This window comes from Sphaerodactylus townsendi, linkage group LG12 (assembly GCF_021028975.2).
Source record: "Sphaerodactylus townsendi isolate TG3544 linkage group LG12, MPM_Stown_v2.3, whole genome shotgun sequence".
Taxonomy (NCBI): Eukaryota; Metazoa; Chordata; class Lepidosauria; order Squamata; family Sphaerodactylidae; genus Sphaerodactylus; species Sphaerodactylus townsendi.
The window spans coordinates 46,822,517-46,844,820 of NC_059436.1; the positions used below are offsets into that span (position 1 = coordinate 46,822,517).

Sequence of the window (22,304 nt, forward strand, 5' to 3'; positions counted from 1 at the left end):
TGATGGTCCCAAATAAGGGAAGGAAGATCAGTCCCGATCAGCAGTTTATCTTCCGGGCGTACAAGGCCAGCAGCATTCCTATACCTCCAGGCCTCCCATCGTACTCAGTATGAAGTGCAGCCCGCAATGCAGCCTGTGGCCACGAGGCCTCTGCAGAGGAAATCTGTAAGGTGACCACATGATCCTCCATATCAACCTTTGCCAGGCATTCTGGGCTTCCCTCATTCCCATCAGCCAACGCCGCCTTCAGCCACAGAGTCCTGCAACGTGTGGGGGATGATAACTAGTTCCCACTCAGATTGAGGGACCGCTGCCATTGCAAGTCCCAAGATCAAGACGCCCTCCTCCTCAGAGCAAGAACAGAACCTTGGATACTCACTGGGAGGGTTTCTTCTGCTCTGTGACTACAGAGGCAGGGAAGATGGCAAGGAACCCACACAGAGCCATGAATGTCTTAAGCAGTCAAGCACAAGGGAAGACAGTTGATACAGTATTGTCGAAGGCTTCCATGGCCGGAATCACTGGGGGTGTAGTGTGGTTTCCTGGCTGTATGGCTGTGTTCCAGTAGCATTTTCTCCTGACGTTTCGCCTGCATCTGTGGCTGGCATCTTCAGAGGATCATACAGCCTGGAAACTGCACTACCCCACAGTTGATACTCTTAACCTTCCCCAAAACCATCTCCTTTTCTGCTTCTGAGGTTCTATATCTTGTTATCCTTTCTCCTGTCCTTGGTTTAACCGGGGGAAGTTCTCAAACCGGGCTCAAGAGGTTCCCGTATGGTGGACAGGAAGTGACAAAATTAGTCCCGTCTCACCCAAGATCAGGACGCCTTCCTTATCTCAGAGTATAAGGAACCTTCCCAGTGAGTATCCGAGGTTCTATACTCCATCAGCCCTTCTCTTCTCAAACTGTGGAATAATTCAACAATTGCAGCCTTTAGGTGGCAAAATATACTTCAAATGGAACATTAACATCATTTTTAGCTCAAGAGCTGGGTGGAGCCCTAGCCCTGACTGTCCCAGCTTTGGTACCCTGAACGCATGAGTGTAACAGGCACAAGGTCCTCAGTCACCTCCTTGTCAGAGTGGAAATTTGACCCTGGGTTCAGTGGGTGCTAGTCTGATGAGAACTACTACTTGGCAGCTTTGTAAACAGCCTGCTGCCCCTGTTTTCTTTACGTACAAGGTTCAAAACTGCTGTCCCCGATTAGCTCTGGTTACCCGATATGTCCCAACTCGGCCTCTGCGTTCTGCAGAGGCAAACTTGCTGGTGGTCCCCCAGCCCCTCAATCAGTGGTGGGATTCAAATAATTTAACAACCGGTTCCGGTGGTGGGATTCAAACAATTTAACAACTGGTTGTTTACAAGCACCATTTTAACAATCGGTTCTGCTGAAGTGGTGCGAACCGGCTGAATCCCACCCCTGCCCTCAATGATGCGGCTAACCTAGGCTGACCAGACGTCCCGCTTTTGGCGGGACAGTCCCGCCTTAAAACAATGTGTCCTGGGTTTTTTCAAGTGTCCCGATTTTTGGAAGGCTGCCACACTGCCTTCTGGGGCGCAAGGCAGTGTGGCAGCCTCCTGCACACGCAGCCGCAGGAGCGCACTGCCTTCTGGGGCAGGGCGGGAAACGGGAGCGCCCCAGAAGGCAGTGCACTCCTGCGGCTGTGCGCACATGCGCGCGCGGCCGCCCGCCTACCCGCCCGTCCGTCCATCTGTCCCGGTTTACAAAGGTGACCATCTGGTCACCTTAGGCTAACCTCTACCCGGGCCAGAGCTTTTTCGGACCAGGCCCCCACCTGATGGAACGCTCTTCCTCCAGCTGTGAAGGCCCTGCATTCCACAGGACCTGTAAAACTGAGCTGTTCCACCGGGCCTTTGGGGAGGCTGGCCGCAGACCGTCCGCCTCCTCTTGATGCCCCATATACAATCTGTGTTGCCATCTTCGGCAATTTGCCAGTCCCCTCCCGCTGAGAGTAGGGGAGTTGGGGACCGCACGGCTTCCATCAAAATGGGTTTTATGTGGGTCGTGATGTTGCCGCTGTTTTAATAGGATTTTGATCTATTCTTTATTGTACTGTTGGATTTGTGGTATATTACGCTGTTGCTGCTGTTTTATTGTTCACCGTCCAGAGCCCTTCGGGGATTGGGCAGTATACCGAATCCAATAAATAATAATAATAATAATAATAATAGTGCTAATCAGTTGTGGGAGGAGGGAGAATGCAGGAAATGCATGTGATAGGTAGATCTCTGCAGCAGATTGTGTGTTCTCAGCCAGCTGAAGCAGTAAAATGGTTAGCATAGTAACTTGGACTGGCCCCTAGTGCCTATACTTAATTTCTGCCCTCCTCCAGAGGAATTAATAAGCGTAGTGAAGCAGTAATTATTCCAAGCAGTTGAATGCCCTAGGTGTTTATCAGCCTGTGTAGTTTGCATCGCATTGAAAAAATACTTTTGGCCTTATTTGCCGACAGCCCCAGGGCGATCTTTGAACGCCAGCAATTATGCAGAGACAAAGAGAAGAACAACTGTGTCCTCATTCCTCCATTAAAACTGACGAATCCTTTTGTTCCTTTTTCTTGTATCTCCTTGGTTTCCTGTTATAGGAGCTGAAAGGTGGAAAAACCTATTCCAAGGTAAGAGGAGCTGTGAAAAATGAAAACTTTCTGTTTTCCACATCACAGTGTGCACATTTACATTGCTCTTTCAAAGTGTTTGGTATGTTCCACAAAGCCTTAGACCAGCCCTGCAAGGTAGGCCAGTGCTGTTATTCCCATATTGCAAATGAGGACGCTGAAACTGCGAGGCTCCGCCTAGCCGAAAGCCATCTAATGAACTGAAAGGTGTGGTCTTCCTGCATCAGACGTTGCCCGCTGTGCCACTCTTAGATCAGTCAAGGAAGAGATGTTTCTGTGAACAAGAGCTGTGCTCCAGTTATGGAGTAAAATACAATATTACCTTCCTTCTTTCCTGAGATATTCAGACTGTTTTACTTTTCGTGTGTCGTCAGTAGAATTGTGTTCTTGCTCAGATGTAAACCGGGTTTCCTAGAACTCCTAAATGTGAGAATTACTGAAAACTGGAACATATAAAATGTTCCTGGAAAATCTGATCCTGGGTACTTCTTCCTCTGTATCATAAGACTACCACGTAAGAGACGTCTTACTTCCAGACAGTGGTTCTATTTTTACTTTCTTCTCTTCCCCTCCGCAAGGGAGTAGCAAACGCAGATTGACACCGATCCATGTTAACCAGGTCACGTAGAGAACGGCATGAACCTGCCTCATCATAATTCAAACTATTAGCCCATCCAGCTCAGCCCAGCTATTTTCTCCAAAGCTCCGGGCAAAGGCATTCCACAGGTCAGCGACCGGCTGCATGCAACGCATGGCCTGTATACCATTTGAGCTGAGCGTGTCCTGAGAAAGCAGTGATTCCGGGAGGGAAAGACTGATTAATCAGCAGAAGGCAGCTGAAACAGATCACATTTATTAAAATAATTGTCCTCCTCCTACTCTTCTAGTCCTCAAGGTCGCTTACAGTAAAGAGAGGTCAAAACGTACAATTAGAGAATATCCCCAAAACCAACGCTTGCAAAATTCAAAACAATGCCGTCTAAAAACAAAAGTCCCCAGTAAATCAGTGCTACTTCATAATAATAACAATACTTAATAAACCCAGACCAGGAAACTGGTTGTGGTGGGTTTTTCGGGCTGCGTGGCCGTGGTCTGGTAGATCTTGTCCCTAACGTTTTGCCTGCATCTGTGGCTGGCGTCCTTCAGAGGTGTATCACAGAGAGAAGTGTGTTACACGCTGTGTCCAGACCAGGAAAGCTTCTGAGCTGCCCTCTAAATTGTGTCAGTGAGGGATCCCTGCAAATCTCCCTCACAAATGTGTTCTGCAGCTTAGGTGCCACCATCGAAAAGGCCCTGCCACATGCTGCCATGTACTGTGCCTCCAACCGAGGAAGGGAAACATGATGCAACGATTTGGGGAGAGGACTTGCGTAGGTTTCATATAGGAGGTGTCTGTCCTTGTTAAATTTTGGCTGGCCATTTTTTGAAGATTCTGCCCACACCATTCCGTGACAGCACCCTTCCTTTTGTCTCGTTCCACACGTTTCTTTGTCAGCCTGCTTCTCTCCATATTTTCTGCTTACCTCTTCCTGTGCCTCAAGACAGGGACCTGCTGTTCTTCTGGATGTCTTCCTTAAGGCCTGCTTCTTAAGCATGCCCTTCCCAAACCTCTCTTGCACCCCCAGGGTTCCATTATGCTTGCTGGGGGGACGAATAAGGACTAATAAAAGGAAACACTTCTTCACGCAATGTGTGATTGGTGTTTGGAAGATGCTGCCACAGGAGGTGGTGATGGCCACTAACCTGGATATCTTTAAAAAGGGTTTGGAAAGGTTTATGGCGGAGAAGTCGATCTATGGCTACCAATCTTGATCCTCCTTAATCTCAGATTGCAAATGCCTTAGCAGACCAGGTGCTCGGGAGCAGCAGCAGCAGAAGGCCATTGCTTTCACCTCCTGCATATGAGCTCCCAAAGGCACCTGGTGGGCCACTACGAGTAGCAGAGTGCTGGACTAGATGGACTCTGGTCTGATCCAGCAGGCTAGTTCTTATGTTCTTAAGGCCATTGCTTTCACATCCCGCATGTGAGCTCCCAAAAGGCACCTGGTGGGCCACTGCGAGTAGCAGAGTGCTGGACTAGATGGACTCTGGTCTGATCCAGCAGGCTAGTTCTTATGTTCTATGTTCTTAGATGACCCTGTAAATTGAAATGATGGTTTCAGAACCCTCTTTTTACCCTCCATGTCCTCTTGTCCCTCTAACCTAGACTGTAGTACTCTTCTATTCTGCTGATGCAGGTAAGCACTGGGCTTCAGAAGATGGCACCAGAAGAGGCAGAGGGGAAGTAATGTATGACACATGTCCTCCTAGGAACAGCAGTGGCGTAGTGGTTAAGAGCAGGCGTACTCTAATCTGGAGGAACCAGGTTTGATTCCCAGCTCTGCCGCCTGAGCTGTGGAGGCTTATCTGGGGAATTCAGATTAGCCTGGGCACTCCCACACACGCCAGCTGGGTGACCTTGGGCTAGTCACAGTTCTGCAGAGCTCTCTCAGCCCCACCCACCTCACAGGGTGTTTGTTGTGAGCGGGGAAGGGAATGTAAGCCCCTTTGAGTCTCCTGCAGGAGAGAAAGGGGGGATATAAATCCAATCTCTTCTTCCTTGGATGTTAGTGAAATCCCCCCCCCCCCAAAAAAAAAAAAATTGTTGAGGAGGAGCCGAGGGATCACTCAAGATTTCGATGGAGTTTTGGGACTTTTCATCTTCCTGTTGCCATGCTCCCAAATTTGCAAATGGTTGTTTTTGTGGATGCTGCGCAGCAGAGATCTCCGGTCTGCAGATGACCCCGGACAATCTTTTATCTCCTCCCTCTTTCCATGGGAACCTTCCACTTTGTGCTGCACAGGCTGCTCGATGTCCCAGTCTTTTTGTTAATACTTGTGTTGTGAATACTTCTTTGGCAAGGCAGAGGACAGAAGAGCTCACGGGTGGAAGCGGGCTGCGGGATGTGCTGATGGAGAGGAAATTCTTGTGTCTGAGCCGGATGATGGTTCTGGCTGCTGGGTGAGAAAATAAGGGAAGCGCGCGCTGGGAGATTATATCTGAGAACATCCTCTTGTTACAAGGACTGACCTTCCTCCTGCAGCTCCAGGCTGCCGTCGGTCATCACCTTGCCCTTGGAAATCTGTTTCCTGGAAAAGTTCAGGTCTCAGCACGTCAGGCAAACTCGTGTAGCAGCAGAATTTGAAACCCCCGAGCCTGCTCTTTTGGACAGGCTTGTCCTAGTCAGACTCAACAATTCCTCACCACACGTGAAGTCAGTTCGAGCACTGAGGCCTGTCCCCTGGGAATGAAAAGGTCTGTTCCCTAAGGAGGCGGTTTCCCCTGTTGTGCTACAACCTGGAGAAGATTCCTCCATGCTATGCAAAAGGGGAAGGTACACAACCAAGGTGAAAAGGAGAAAACTTGTACCAACCAGGCTACAATAATTATACTTCAAAAATTGTGTCTCCCACCGGAGTAGCAATTTACTTATAAGCAGTGGTGTATCTGCCTAGGGACAAGGGGTACCCCTTGTCCCCGGGCGCCACTCTTCTGCTCACATGGGGGCGCAAAATCAGCCCCCCATGTGACCAGGAAGTCCTGCTGTCTCATCATTTTTGCGTGCCTCGACCCCATCCGGGGCACGCAAAAATGACGAGACAGCAGGACTTCCTGCTGCCTCCAAGCGCCCTCAACCCCACCCTGGACTCCTCCCTCCCTTCCTTCCCCCCTGCCCGGAGGGGAGGTCAGAAGAGACTGCAGGCTGCCAGCTGGGAGCCCAGCTGGCAGGGGGAGTCTGGGGGGGAGGTGGGCACCCTAAACCTTGCCCATGTCCACAGTGACATGGACGGAGTCGAGGGCAGTGGGGGCAGAACTGAGGTGGGGGGCAGAGCCTGGGGGGCGTCCTGGAGACAATTTGTCTCCGGGCGCCATTTACCCCTGGTACGCCTCTGCTTATAAGTAACCAAAATAACACAATAACCAGAAGTTTTGGAAAAATTATTACATCTCTCCCACTGGAGTAATGAAAAAGCAATTTGTATGCAGTTTAGAACGGCACAGCAGTATAATCTTAACACAAAGACAACAACCAGCTAGATTCTAGACAGGTAACTGGCCTCATAATACTTCAGGGCTGTTAAAGGCAGGTCAAAGGTTTTTCAGAAGTTACAATAGTGCTTATAATCAAGGCTGACAGCACTCTGCAATTAGTTTTTTTTTCTTTTGCTTCTCGCAACATTACTCCAGTGGGAGAGATGTAATAATTTTTTCCCAAAACATCTGGTTATTGCGTTGTTTTGGTTACTTACAAGTGAATTGCTACTCCAGTGGGAGACACAATTTTTGAAGGATAGTTACTGTAGCCTGCTTGGTACAAGCTTTCTCCTCTTCACAACCTGAAGAAGAGCCTCTTTCCAGCATCTTGTAGTGAAAGGCATAATGTGGCCGCGAGTGGAGAAGCAATTAACAAAGATAAGAGAAGAAAGTAGGTCACCTTCTCTGAGTCAATTGTCACAAGGAATCCTCTTTCCTTTCCCCCCTCCCCTTTCCACTTCAAGGTTCCAAGCTGTTGACTAATGCAGGGAGTAAAGTGAGTTTGCAAACAAGACAGTCTCACCTGTAATGAAACCAGGGTGGCCTTTAAATAGAAAAGAGTATGAGCCAATGGGAAGTGGTTGGGTTAGAAAAAAACTCAGGAATGTATTTAGAGGAGAAGAGTTTGGATTTATACCCCCCTTTCTCTCCTGTAAGGAGACTCAAAGGAGCTTACAATTTCCTTTCCCTCCCACCCCCCACAACAAACACCCTGTGTGGTGGATGGGGCTAAGAGAGCTCCGAAGACCTATGACTAGCCTAAGGTCACCCAGCTGGCTTGCGCTGGAGTGCACAGGCTACTCTGAATTCCCCAGATCAGCCTCCACAGGTCAAGTGGCAGAGCGGGGAATCAAACCCAGTTCTCCAGATTAGAGTGTACCTGCTCTTAACCACTACGCCACTACGCCAAGAGGAGATTTGAAGCAAAGCTTGGAATGTGTGGTCTTGGTCTGTGTCTACAGTTGCTTGATTGAGGACCCTTGCATCCCCTTATTGGCATCAGCGGCATAATTTGGAAGCTTACGTGTTAGCTGTGGAAACTTCACGACCTCCAAAAAGTGGAAGGTACATCTCCAGAGTCATGGACGTGGCCATATGTAATGCTTGTTTTGACCGCAGTTCAGGAATCTGTCCAAGATATGTCTGTGATATCTGTTTCCTTGGTTCTTCAACATGGATCATCTCTTCCTTGTGAAGGTGGACAAAGATCTGATCTGGACATCTATAACAGTGCATGACTTAACATATCGATAGAAAAATATTGCAGCTGTTTGTGTCCACTGACATCATAAAAGATTGCACAGCTACCACTGCTGCAGCGCAGCAGCAGCGTTTCCCGCCCACAACGGTGTTTGCCTCAATGAGCGAGTCTTTTTGAAAACGCCGGCTTCCATCTGGTTCCAAGTAAACGGCACCGGGTGGAAGCTGGTGTTTCCCCTGTGCCGCTCCTGGTCCCCTTTTACCTTCTGCTGACTCCCGTCGCTCTGTGGAGGCCAGGGGACACGCCTCCTGGCCTCCGGCCCCAAAGGCGTCTCTATGGCCATGGGGACATGTCCCTTGGCCTCCACAGAGCGACAGGAGCCGGCAGGAGGTAACGGGACTGGGAGTGGTGCAGCTCATGCAGAGACCATGCCACCAAGTGCTGGGCCAGCAGGGCCATTCATGCAAACGGCCCCGGGGGATGCATCGGCATGGACTATGCCAGTGCACCGCCGCTTGTGTGGCCCTTGCGGCACAGGCCATAGTGAGTTTCATGACTCAGTGGGATTCAAGTGTCCTTTGACTGTCTAACCCACAGGTGTCAAACTCACTGCCCTCCAGATGTTCATAAACTACAATTCCCATCAGCCCTTGCCAGCATAGCCAATGCTCATGTTGGGAGGGACTGATGGGAATTGTAGTTCATGAACATCTGGAGGGCCCCAAGTTTGACACCCCTGGTTGAACCACTTGATAGTGTTTTTTCTTGATACTCCATCTTTCCCCAGGGAATCATGGACATTAATAGTTGATGAGGATACTGAAATGCTTTGATAGACTCCTGGGTTCAGCTCCACAGTTTCTAGGGTTCCTTGTGGCATAATAACAGTGGCTGACATCTGCAGAATGCACACCCAGTGAAGAGTCCAGGGCAGTCCTTGGTTCATAATTCACATTCAACATGAACTCACTTAGATGGCTCCAGACAAGCTGATAATTCCAGAGAAGCAGCAGCATTGGTCTTTTGAGGTGTTACTGCTGCAAATAAAATGTATTGCTCTATAAATAAGCTCCGATTAAGTTTGCGCTTGAATCATTTTTTAATCTGTAAAGTTCTACTGGACTCCTTTTTATTTCACAGGAAAGCCCTTGCCTATGATTTCCTTTAACAGTCACCTACCATCTGTCTTGCAATATGGGGATAACAGTGCCGACCTCCTCTTACAGATTGAAACTCTTAACCTTTCTGGGGAAAAAATAGCATAAACGAACATACCAGCTCTTCATGAGGGTTGCTGTACGAACACACACAAAGCACTTCGAATCCTAAGTAAAATGCTATATAAATTCTATGTAGTATTGTGACTGGGTGTTGCCTGGGAAGTGAAATGAATGGCACATCTGCACAGCCACAGAACGTGAGTGTGTCTATCCGTGTATCCCAGTGATGGCGAACCTATGGCACGGGTGCCAGAGGTGGCACTCAGAGCCCTCTCTGTGGGCACACACAAACAGAGTTCATCATGTGGGGGGGAAATTGCTGGCCTGGGCCACTGGGCTCGATTATTAGCATTAAACCTAAGACCTAGTTTTGGGGAAGCAGTGTAAGTAACCCTGTTAAGAGCTGTTAAACCCCACTGGTTTTCATGCGAAGAACTAAAGCGTAAACTAAATACAAAGACCTGGGCGTAAGCTCGGTTGCTGGCAATGTGGCTTGCTTCTGAGCAAACCCTCCTAGGTTGTGATTCACCCGTTCGAAGAGTTGCATGGTTGCTTCAAAGCAGAGCCCCCTTTTACCACCAAGCTTACTCCCGAGTAACACACGGCTCAGAGCCAACCATTTTTTTAAACCAAAAACCTCAGTATTTAGGTTAAATTGCTGTGTTGGCACTTTGCGATATATAAGTGGGTTTTGGGTTGCAGTTTGGGCACTTGGTCTCAAAAAGGTTTGCCATCACTGGTGTATCCTTAGTAAAGAAAGGTTGGCCTCTGGAATTCTTATTGAAACTTCTTGTTCACCATTAAGCCTCCTCTGTGAACCCAAGTTCGTTTTACTCTGTCATGAGTCAAAAAGGGCCAAGCAGATGCGCTTTTCTTATCTCAAACAATATATATTCCTGAGTGCGATCGATCCCTTGTCCTTCCTTCAAGAGTTCCCATGTTTTGCAACTTAATTTTTCTTGTAAGTTCCACATTTTCAACCGAGCACGTCCTGCTGGCAGCTGACAGCTGCTTAAAATCGCCGTTAATCAGCACTCTTGGTATCTGGGAGGAAACCAGGACTTTTACTCTCGAGTATCTCCTGAAGCTTTCCCTTGATCTTTTTAAGCTTCATCAACATTTCAGGAAATCCTAAGTTAAGGACCTGCGGCCTAGAATTGGGGCACATTCCCAAACCTTGCTGTAATCCTCCAAGAGGGATTCTGGCTTTAATTCCTAAAATGTGTTTTCCCCGCAATCTCTCAATCCCGCTTGTTAGGAACAATGTGCAGATTTTAATCTACAGTGATATCCTTTCATCTCTTGGTGTGCGCGCTGCGCTGCATTCTGGGACGGCCCAATACAAAGAGTGCCTTTATTGTGCTTGTATGTGTGCATAGGAGTGTATTTTTCCACATCATTGACCTAGTGTCTTCTGTGTCCTTGGTTATGCAATGATTGCAGGCGGGTTAACGCTGTCCTTGCCAGCACAGCAGTTGTGTTTTCTTCCATCTTATTCCTAAAAAAAATCCCCAGCTATCTGTCATGATTTGGGTCTCCTGGGGGTTAAGAATGCGACATGTTCCATCCTGGGATACAGAGGCTACCAGGTTCTGTGGTTGTCTCCACTTTGTACCCCCCTCCCCCTTTCCTGTCTGGTTTGCTGTATATGATGCAAATTGTCAAATGCTTTTTAAAAATATATTGGCTTTACAGCTTGGTTTTGCTGATCTAAATCTGGCGGAATTTGCCGGCTCGGGGTTCACTGTCCGATGTTGCTTGCTGGAAGGTTACGATACGAAGAATACACGGCAGGATAATTCCATCTTGAAGGTAAATGCGGAAAGATCCCATTGGCCAGTACACCTGGATGCAGAGGTGGGATCCAGCAGGTTCTCACAGGTTCCCGAGAGCAGGTTACTACTTATTTGTGTGTGCCGAGAGGGGGTTACTAATTGGCGATTTTGCCACGTGATTTTTGCCTTAGTTACGCCCCTCCTCTCAGCAGTAGTGCGCAGAACATGAAGCAGTCTAGCAGGAGGTGCACCGGCGTGTGTGGCAGCCTGCGCCTGCGTGCATTCGTTTCCCCCCCAAGGACCGGTGCAACGGTTGCGTCCTTGCCACAGCCCCGCCCAGGAATGCCCCGCCCCCGGAATGTCTGGCCACGCCCCCGTTGTGCCCCGCCCAGCCCCATTGGCGCTACGCCACAGTTTGAATCCCACCATCATGGGAACCTGTTACTAAAATTTTTGGATCCCACCACTGCCTGGATGTATTTTCAAATAATATTTTCTCCTCCCCGATTCTTGGTTTTAATGGCAGAGGTTGAAAGAGAGAATTAAACTCATGTGTTTCAAAGCCAGTTGTAAGGAATTGTTGTAGGTACATGTTGTATGGTACATGTTGTATGGTACAAAATGCTTCCCAGCTTCAACTGATTTATAGTGTCTTTATAAGCAGAGTTACACCACTTTAAAAGTTGTAACTCCGCTTAGGATGGAATACTCCGTCCCTCTGTCAGTTTTAGTTTGGAGAGGAGACATCTGAGGGGGGATATGATTGAAATCTATAAAATTATGCACGGGATAGAAAATGTCGACAGAGAGAAATTTTTCTCTCTTTCTCACAATATTAGAACCAGGGGGCATCCATTGAAAATGCTGGGGGAAGAATTAGGACTAACAGAAGGAAACATTTCTTCACGCAACATGTCTGGAATATTCTGCCCCAGGAGGTGGTGATGGCCACCAACCTGGATAGCTTTAAAGGAAGCTTGGACAGATGTATGGAGGAGAAGTTGATCTATGGCTACCAATCTTGATCCTCCTCGATCTGAGATTGCAAATGCTTTAGCAGACCAGGTGCTCGGGAGCAGCAGCAGAAGGCCCTTGCTTTCACATCCTGCATGTGAGCTCCCAAGGGCATCTGGTGGGCCACTGCGAGTAGCAGAGTGCTGGACTAGATAGACTCTGGTCTGATCCAGCAGGCTCTTTCTTATGTTCTTAAAGGATGACTTGACATCTGGTAGTGTTCATAGCAGAGATGCAAGCCTCCTGGTTTTTGGAGCTGCTGGTGTCCTTGAGAGAGTCTCCTTGTCTGCTGTGTACATAAGAACATAAGAACTAGCCTGCTGGATCAGACCAGAGTCCATCTAGTCCAGCTCTCTGCTACTCGCAGTGGCCCACCAGGTGCCTTTGGGAGCTCACATGCAGGATGGGAAAACAATGGCCTTAAGAACATAAGAAAGAGCCTGCTGGATCAGACCAGAGCCCATCTAGTCCAGCTCTCTGCTACTCGCAGTGACCCACCAGGTGCCTTTGGGAGCTGACATCAGGATGTGAAAGCAATGGCCTTCTGCTGCTCCTGCTCCTGAGCACCTGGTCTGCTAAGGCATTTGCAATCTGAGATCAAGGAGGATCAAGATTGGTAGCCATAGATCGACCTCTCCTCCATAAATCTGTCCAAGCTCTTTTTAAAGCTAAACCCATATGTTTCAAAGCAGTGTAGAGAAATTGAGAATTACAGCAGGCTGGAGAAAATCTCTGTTCAGAAATAACTGAGGAAGGTAGAATGACACAAAGCAAAAAAAAAAAGACACTTAACAGAATATTACAGAAGAACAAACTGTTCTTAATCAGTCCTGTTGCTTGGTCACTATGTGAGCACATAACGCCGGCAGTCAACATAGTGCTAATTTGAAACAGTCTGCACGTCATCCACTGAGCAAATCGGTTCTTGGGAAGAGAATCTTACATTTGATCAGAAATTCAAAAACGTGGGGGGAATGGAAAGGTTCTTTCTGTTAACTTGTCAGAGCAGTTGACCATTAAATCTATTACATTTTAAAACTGAGCCATTCTTTTTATTTACAATGCTTATTAGCTGCCTTCTCTAGAAAGATTACTGAGTGTGGTGTACACTTACATAAAGCTCACATTATTTTTAACATGCCTACAATAATCGATCACAGCAATAAACCACTGGCGTAATGCCCATTGGGCAAGGTGGGCAGCTGCCCAGGGCATCACCTTGTGGGGGGCGTCAAAATGCTGGGTTCGTTTTTAGATATTTTTAGTGGTTTTCCATTTGTGGCCTGCAGGGGGCGCAGTTTTTAGGCTAGCGGCACCAAAATTTCAGGGTCTCATCAGGAGACTGTCCTTATACTACCCCCCAATTTTGGTGATGTTTGGTTCAGGCAGTCCAAAGTTATGGACTCCCAAAGGGGGTGCCCCTATCCCCCATTGTTTCCAATGGGAGCTAATAGGAGATGGGGGCTACAGTTTTGAGGGTCCATAACTTTGGCCCCCCTGAACCAAATTGCACCAAAACTGGGGGGTACCATTAGGGCAGTCTCCTGATGAGACCCTGAAAGTTTTGAGACTGTGCCTTCAGAAATGTGCCCCCCCCCAGCCTGCAACCCCCATTAATAGCAATCCAGAAAACTCAATGCAGAACAAAGATTCTTGGGCAAATTTCTAGGATGTTCATGCAGGGGGTGCATTTTTGGATGTATCGGCACCAAAATTTCAGGGTATCATCTGGAGATGATGGCACCCCCCAAGTTTGGTGCAGTTTGGTTCAGGGGGGCCAAAGTTATGGACCCTCAAAACTGTAGCCCCCATCTCCTTAGAAAAGAATGTGGGATGGGGTACCCCTTTGAAAAATGCACCCCCTGCATGCACCAATGTCCTGATGCAAAAAAAATTTGGTCATGGTGGAGTGGCCCATGGGGGGAGGGCATCCAACTCAGGTTTTGCCCAGGGCTACAGTTTGCCTCGTTATGCCCCTGCAATAAACAATTCAGCAAGAGCAGTCAAGGGAACCAATTCAGCACGCAAGGGGAGGGTGTAAGCAACATTGCACAATTAGCCAAATTTCTCGGATGATTTTAAGAAATTAAGCTTCCTTGTATTTGTCCTTCCTCCCCAGGTGATGATTGGAATGTCCCTGCTCTCTGGAGACCCCTGCTTTAAAACGTGAGTTATTTGAATGAGCTCTTCTGCTGAAAATAGGTAGAAGGGAGTCCGGATTGCCATAATTCTGTCTTGTTCCCTTACTTCCGTGCCTGTGTCCTTGTAAGGCTGGGATTATCACATAATTGGAAGGCATAGATGACCACCTTTCTGCATTGCTATAGCTACCCATGCAGTAAACATGCAGTTTCTCAGTCCCGTTTGCCTGTTTTATTTCCTTATTAGGTTAAGGCAGTGATGGCGAACCTATGGCACAGGTGCCAGAGGTGGCAGAGTCCTCTCTGTGGGCACGAGCAAACAGAGTTGCCGCCCTCCCCCCCACACATGCACACACTCACACATCTAGGCTGGCCTGGGCCGCTGGGCTCGATTATTAGCATTAAACCTAAGACCTAGTTTTGGGGAGGCAGTGCAGGTAACCCTGTTAAGCGCTGTTAAACCCCACTGTTTTCCATGCGAAGAACTAAAGCGCAATCCTTTGCCTGGGAGTAAGCTCAGTTGCTGGCAATGGGGCTTGCTTCTGAATAAACCCTCCTAGAGCCGTGATTCACCTGTTGGAAGAGTTGCACGGTTGCTTCAAAGCAAAGCCACCGACTACCATCAAGCTTACTCCCGAGGAATGCATGCCTCGGAGCCAACCGTTTTTCTAAACTAAAACCTGAGTATTCAGGTTAAATTGCCGTGTCGGCACTTTGCGATAAACAAGTGGGTTTTGGGTTGCAATTTGGGCACTCGGTCTCGAAAAGGTTCGCCATCACTGGGTTAAGGGAAGGAAGGGAAAAGATGCTTTAAAAAAAATAAATGTTTTCATATGCACAACACAAATACTTCTCAAGAGGATCCAGTAGATTCAGTTTGCCTTGGCACATCGGGGGCTCCTCCCTGCGAGCTCACGGTAGCTCTCCATTGTCTTCCTGTCCGTGACCATTTTATGTATTATTACACTTAACGTGAATTCTCAGGTTGCCTTATCACTTCAGACGTCACCCCTGTTTGCCCAGTATTGCACAAATAATGACTAAATTTCAATCAAGGTGCACATTCTTTTTCAGCACCTCCCCTTACCTTTATGCAGTCGAACAGGTTCAACTCCATTGCTGTTTGCCAGCTTCTCTTAGAACTTGCTGGCGGAGCTGGGGTAGGAATGTCTCTCTGTGGCTGATCTGTTATGCTGTGTTTGTAGTTGGCTTGATTTGCCATCAGAGGGGACAGACTTGGGAAATCCCAAGCGAGGTGAAATCCCAAGAGGCGGAAAAAGTTTGACATTGTTTTCTCATTTGCCAGTCCCTTCAGTACCTCTTCAGTTTGCTGTGACGAGGCAAAACAGTGTAAAATTTCCCCAGTTGAAAGTCTGCTTTTAATGACTGTAATAGTTTTGAATGGCCTGTTAATCCGTGCTTCTTTTTTTGATTTCTACAGACCCCCATCCACAGCCAAATCAATCACCATCCCAGGGCAGGACTCCACTCTGCAGTTGACCTGTAAAGGTGAAGGTACAAGCAGCAGCAACAGCACACCTGCCACAATTGGCTCCATCCGTCAGAATAAGTCCAGGCCCACTGTCCTCGGCTCAGGTACAAGCAGCATATGCCTTCTGAAGTACATAAGCGGAATCTCTGCCACATTGTGAATTGACACCAAGCCTCTGCTGCCGTGGTGGCGAACCTTTGGCACTCCAGATGTTATGGACTACAATTCCCATCAGCCCCTAACAGCATGGCCAATTGGCCAATTGTAGATGGGAACATTGTAGTCCCGTGGTGGCGAATCTTTGGCACTCCAGATGTTATGGACTACAATTCCCATCAGCCCCTAACAGCATGGCCAATTGGCCAATTGTAGATGGAAACATTGTAATCCCGTGGTGGCGAACCTTTGGCGCTCCAGATGTTATGGACTACAATTCCCATCAGCCCCTTCCAGCATGGCCAATTACAGATGGGAACATTGTAGTCCTGTGGTGGCGAACCTTTGGCACTCCAGATGTTATGGACTACAATTCCCATCAGCCCCTTCCAGCATGGCCAATTACAGATGGGAACATTGTAGTCCTGTGGTGGCGAACCTTTGGCACTCCAGATGTTATGGACTACAATTCCCATCAGCCCCTTCCAGCATGGCCAATTGGCCAATTGTAGATGGGAACATTGTAGTCCCGTGGTGGCGAACCTTTGGCACTCCAGATGTTACGGACTACAACATAACATCTGGAGTGCCAAAGGTTCGCCACCACTGCTGTTTGTGTCAAAACTCTGGAGTCCCTACCACTGACTGTCTGCCCTTTTGGTCTTCAGCTCACATTTACTACCTGTCAGCTACCGTTGTCCGTTCCTGACTTGTACCTTACTGTTATTTTATTTATTTATTTTTATTTATTATTGGATTTATATACCACCCTCCCCCGGAGGGCAAAAGTTAAAACCAATACAAATACAATATAAGCTGTGTCTCATTACTAAAACCAGTAAAACAACGATACAACCAGCATCCGAGAACTAAAACCAAACCCTCCCGGGGAACCCAAAAGGCCCCCACTAAAACAAAACAGAAAACCAGGGGAAGGGGGTAGGAGGCAGGGGGCACCCTCAGCAGCCGACCCTCCCCAAAAAAGACCCCCCCAAAAGCTCCCGTATCTATTAGTACATTCACCTCCCTCTCTTTTAAATCTTTCTTCAACACTTTAAATCTTTCTTCAACACTTGGCTTTCCTCAATACAGGCTTTCTAAGGCCCCTTCCGCAAATGCTGAATAATGCACTTCCAATCCACTTTCACAATGGTTTGCAAGTGGATTTTGCTATTCCGCGCAATAAAATCCAGCTGCAAAGTGCATTGAAAGTGCATTATTCTGCAGGTGCAGAAGGGGCCTCAGCAGAAGCACTGAACTTCAGCAGTAGGTCACTTGTTTCACCTGCAGAAAGTCCCGGCCAAGTCCCCTGCATCTCTACCTAGAGGAAAGACCTTTCTCTGCCTGAGAACATGGAGAGTTTTTGCCTCTCAGTGTAGACGGTATTGAGCCGAAGGGACCCGTGGTCTGACTCTGCACAAGGCAGCTTCATGTATTTCTATTCCAAAGAAAAGAATTCCTTCCCCATATGCTAAAACCGAAGTAATAGATGTCGACATGAATTCGTAACATGTTGTTAACAGGCAAAAGCTGACGCTTCCGTCTCTTTTTGCTTCCATCTCATTCCTGGGAGCAGCAGTGGCGTAGGAGGTTAAGAGCTCGTGTATCTCATCTGAAGGAACCGGGTTTGATTCCCAGCTCTGCCACCTGAGCTGTGGAGGCTTATCTGGGGAATTCAGATTAGCCTGTGCACTCCCACACACGCCAGCTGGGTGACCTTGGGCTAGTCACAGCTTCTCGGAGCTCTCTCAGCCCCACCTACCTCACAGGGTGTTTGTTGTGAGGGGGGAAGGGCAAGGAGATTGTCAGCCCCTTTGAGTCTCCTGCAGGACAGAAAGGGGGGATATAAATCCAAACTCTTCTTCTTCTTCTTCTTTTTGTAAAGATTTCTTTCATGCATTCCTCAAAGTCTTTTCTAAGACATAAGACCCGTCCAGTGGTGGGATCCAAAAATTTTAGTAACAGGTTCCCATGGTGGTGGGATTCAAACTGTGGCGTAGCGCCAATGGGGCTGGGCGGGGCATTCCTGGGGCATGGCTGGGCATTCCTGGGTGGGGCTGTGGCAAAGACGCAGCCGCTGCGCCGGTCCTTGGGCGGGAAACGAATGCACGCAGGCGCAGGCTGCCACACATGCCGGTGCACCTCCTGCTAGACTGCTTCAAGTTCTGCGCGCTACTGCTGAGAGGAGGGGCGTAACTAAGGCAAAAATCATGGGGCAAAACCACCAATTAGTAACCCCCTCTCGGCACACACAAATAATTAGTAACCTACTCTCGGGAACCTGTGAGAACCTGCTGGATCCCACCTCTGGACCCATCCCACGATGGTTCAGATATTCAGATATTCACTGGCACAGCCTCCTTATCTACTTGTCCAGGGATCTTCAGCAGACACCTGTCCAAAACTTACTCAGCTGTTTCTAGGGTCTGTGCTGTGGCTTCATTCCTTTAGGGTAGCTGTACCTCTGCTTTGCACCTCTCAAAAGCTGTTGGTCTTTATGGCAGTATTTTGTGCCCTAGCTAGTTTATTAATTTTTTTTACTTCATTTGTACCCCCACCTTTCTCCCAGTGAGGACCCAAAGCAGCTTACATTGCTGTCCTCTCCTCCCTTTTATCTGCACAACAGCCACTTTCTGAGGTAGGTTAGCCTGAGAGTGCATGACTGGCCCAAAGTCACCTCAGCAGCAGTGGCGTAGCAGTTAAGAGCGGTATACTCTAATCTGGAGGAACCGGGTTTGATTCCCCGCTCTGCCGCCTGAGCTGTGGAGGCTTATCTGGGGAATTCAGATTAGCCTGTGCACTCCCACACACGCCAGCTGGGCGACCTTGGGCTAGTCACAGCTTCTCGGAGCTCTCTCAGCCCCACCCACCTCACAGGGTGTTTGTTGTGAGAGGGGGAAGGGCAAGGAGATTGTCAGCCCCTTTGAGTCTCCTGCAGGAGATAAAGGGGGGATATAAATCCAAACTCCTCCTCCTCCTCCTCTTCCTCCTCCTCCTCCTCCTCTTCTTCTTCTTCTTCTTCTTCACCACCAGCTTTCATAGCTGAGTGGGAATGCAAACCTGTGACTCCTAGATCCACTCTAGCCAATAAACCACCCTGGCACCACACATCTTGTTGATCTGATCAGCCTGCCTTTGTCTCTCTCTTGTGCAATCAATAATGTGCATCATGCGCTACTGTCCCATAGGGCAGCTGGGTTCCCTGTTGGGTTGCATGTAGGGAAAAGGCTTTGCATACTGTAGGAGAGCAAAGATTATAACCCAGATTCCTTTCCTTGGAATGTGTCGTGTAAGTGCTGCCATGTTCAGATAGACTTTAGGTTTTAAAACAGAATCTTCCACAAATACAGGCTGTAAAGTGTAGTTTCCAGTGGGAGCCGTTTGTTTTGGAGTTGGCTGCCCTCTCAGTTGACCAGAGGGGACAGTCCAAAGGAATCTGTTGATGCAGAAACTTGCTTGGTTGCTTCTGGTGCAATGTGTGCTACTGCCAAGTCAACGTTGTCTATTCATGGTATGGCTTCAGTGCCGCTAGACAGCTGTAGCAGAGATTTCCAGATCCTCCCAACAGGAAAATCTAAACTACGTAGCTGTTGTTTGCCAGCAATGTTTCTGACTTGTACTCTTTTTTTTTTTTACAAGGTGTCCCAGAGGAACCGGACCAGAACCTGTCCAGTCCAGAGGAAGTATTCCACTCAGGGCATTCGCGGAACTCCAGTTATGCCAGCCAGCAATCCAAGATCTCCGGTAACTGCTAATCAGATGGCTCGGGGCACCTGTCTTGCAAAGGAGGCAGGCTGGGTGTAGTTTGTACCAAGAAAACCCAAAAGAGTCTCTGCTGTTTTGCAACTGCGGGGTGCTTTGATATGAGCTGCAAAGTTGCTAAGAAGCATTGGAGATGTTTTGGATTAGGTTCCCTTGGCTTCTGTCCCTAGAACCAGGGGGCATTAATTGAAAATACTGGGGGGAAGAATTAGGACTAATAAAAGGAAACACTTCACGCAACGTGTGATTGGTGTTTGGAATATGCTGCCACAGGAGGTGGTGATGGCCACTCACCTGGATAGCTTTAAAAAGGGCTTGGACAGATTTATGGAGGAGAAGTCGATCTATGGCTACCAATCTTGATCCTCCTTGATCTCAGATTGCAAAGGCCTTAGCAGACCAGGTGCTCAGGAGCAGAAGGCCATTGCTTTCACCTCCTGCATGTGAGCTCCCAAAGGCACCTGGTGGGCCACTGCGAGTAGCAGAGTGCTGGACTAGATGGACTCTGGTCTGATCCAGCAGGCTAGTTCTTATGTTCTTATTACTTTAACTGTTCTCTACTGGATTTCCTTTTTTTTTTTTGGTCCTTATATTGTATATGCCTAATAAATCTGACAGTTCTCTGAATCTGACAGTACAAAATGCTGCGGCAGGGTTGCAGATGGGAGCGAATGGTCAGGATTGTGCCTTGCCAGTGTTAGAAGAATTTTCATTGCTTCTGGGCGTGCTTCAGAGTGTGACCTGTGACCTTTAACACTGAGAGTTTGGCAGAGGCCTTTTTCTGGAGAGGCCCACCTTTAGAAGCAATTAGTTTGATTAGCTGGGAGGTGGTCATAGTGGCACCTTGACTGTGCAACCCCTTGCCTATAATTGTTTGTAGAATGTTAAGTCTCTTCAGCTACCAGGTTGAGGCCCTTTTCCTTTTTAATTTACCTGTGTTTTCCTTTGATTTTGCGTGGGGGGAGAGCTGGCAAGGTGGAGCAGGTTTGAGTTTGCTAGCTTCAATATTTTCAAGGTTTCTGCTTTTTTATTTGATAGAAATAAAAAATCTGCTTTTTTGGAATGGGTCCAGAGGAGGGCAACCAAAATGGTAAAAGGCCTAAAGTCCAAGGCCTTTGAAGAGAGCTGGGGATGTTTAGTCTGAAGAAGTGAAGGTTAAGAGGTGACATGACAGCCATGTTTAAATATTTGAAGGGATGTCATGTCGAAGAGGGAGCAAGCTTGTTTTCTGCTGCCTCAGAGACTAGGACACGGAGTAATGGATTCAAGGTGAAGGAAAAGAGATTCCACCTAAACATTAGGACAAACTTCCTGGCCGTCTGGGCTGTTAGACTGTGGAATTCCCTGCCTCAGAGAGTTGTAGAGTCTCCTTCTTTGAAGGTTTTTAAACAGAGGGTGGATGAACATATGTCGGGAGTGCTTTGATTGTGTGTTCCTGCATTGCAGGGGGTTGGACTGGATGGCCCTTGGGGTCTCTTCCTACTCGGTGATTCTATGGTTGCCTGTTTATTGTTTTTACCTGGAAGCCATTTCCAAAATTGTTTGGTTGAAAGGCAGGCTGCAGTTTGCGGCTAATTAGAATAAATCTTGGGCTTGGGGAAGAGGCAACTCCCTATTCTGTTCAAATTCTGTGTTTCCCTCTCCATGGAGCTCGAGATGGCTTCTGTGATTCTCCCCGCCTTCACTTCACCCTCGCAACCCTGCGAAGCAGGTCAGGCTGAGAGAAAGTGACCGACTTGAGGTCAACCTTTATGACAGAAAGGGAACTTTAACCCGGGGTTGCAGCTCGAGTTGCTGTTTCTAGGGTTTGTGGAGAATTTAGGGGCGGAGCCTAGAGAAGGTACTCAGCAGGGATGTGGTGTCATAGAGTCCACCCTCCAAAGCACCCATTTCCTCCAGAGCACAGGTGTCAAACTCGTGGCCCTCCAAATGTTATGGACTACAGTTCCCAATATCCCCTGCCAGCATGATGGGAACTGTAGTCCATAACATCTGGAGGGCTGTGAGTTTGACACCTGTGCTCCAGAGGAAATTGATCTCTGAAGTCTGGATAGCACTTGTAATTCCTGGAGTGCTCCAGGCCCCAGCTGGAGATTTGGCAACGATATAAATCTGTATCCAATGGCTTAAAGCACACACAACGTGGGTAATTTTATCCACAGTGTATAATGCACAATTTCATAAGCAATTATTTATATGACGTAATTTTCACAACTTTATACATTTACAATTTGTATTGAAATGAGCACAATTATGTACAAAGTACATTTACAATTACAGTGGAACCTCGGCCTTTGGTTTTCATCAATTTCGGTTTTCATCTATTTTTCCACTGAAAAATTTGTCTCGGTTTTCATTGATTTGCAGTAAGGTGCAGGGGTTTGTGAAGAAAAATCACCCGGACAAAGCTGTTGCAGGTGGTGTCTGCAACTTGTTGAATGACAAAGTCTTGCCCCATTTCAGACAAATCTTAAAGAGGCGTCAGAAACAGACCTCTTGGGACAGCTTTCTAGTGCGACGTTGGTCTACTGGCTCTGAAGCTGGTCCTAGTGTTATTGTTTGTTACTGTTTTCAGCAATAACACTAGGTTTATTCACCAAAAATGTGCTTTTGGTATGTTTTTGGAGTGCCTAGAACGGATTAATTGGATTTACATTGATTCCTATGGAAAAGTTTGCCTCGGTTTTTTCTCATCAGGTTTGCGCTTTTCATGTGGAGATTCTTTTTTAGACCGGATTACCAACGAAACACAGAGGTTCCCACCTCATATCAACCTCATTAAAGCAACTACAATTATGTACAAAATGATGCTTCATATATAAGCTATT

The 22,304-nt window shown here is 47.8% G+C and overlaps 1 protein-coding gene across 1 annotated transcript in view; it reads left to right on the forward strand.

Moving 5' to 3' along the window:
• The window catches only part of FAM102A (family with sequence similarity 102 member A), a 75,268-nt gene that overhangs the window by 45,611 nt on the left and 7,353 nt on the right, over positions 1-22,304 (forward strand). The window contains 5 exon segments of the mRNA XM_048513085.1: positions 2,611-2,640; positions 10,832-10,948; positions 14,045-14,091; positions 15,508-15,662; positions 19,354-19,458. Coding sequence (XP_048369042.1) covers positions 2,611-2,640; positions 10,832-10,948; positions 14,045-14,091; positions 15,508-15,662; positions 19,354-19,458 — 454 coding nt within the window.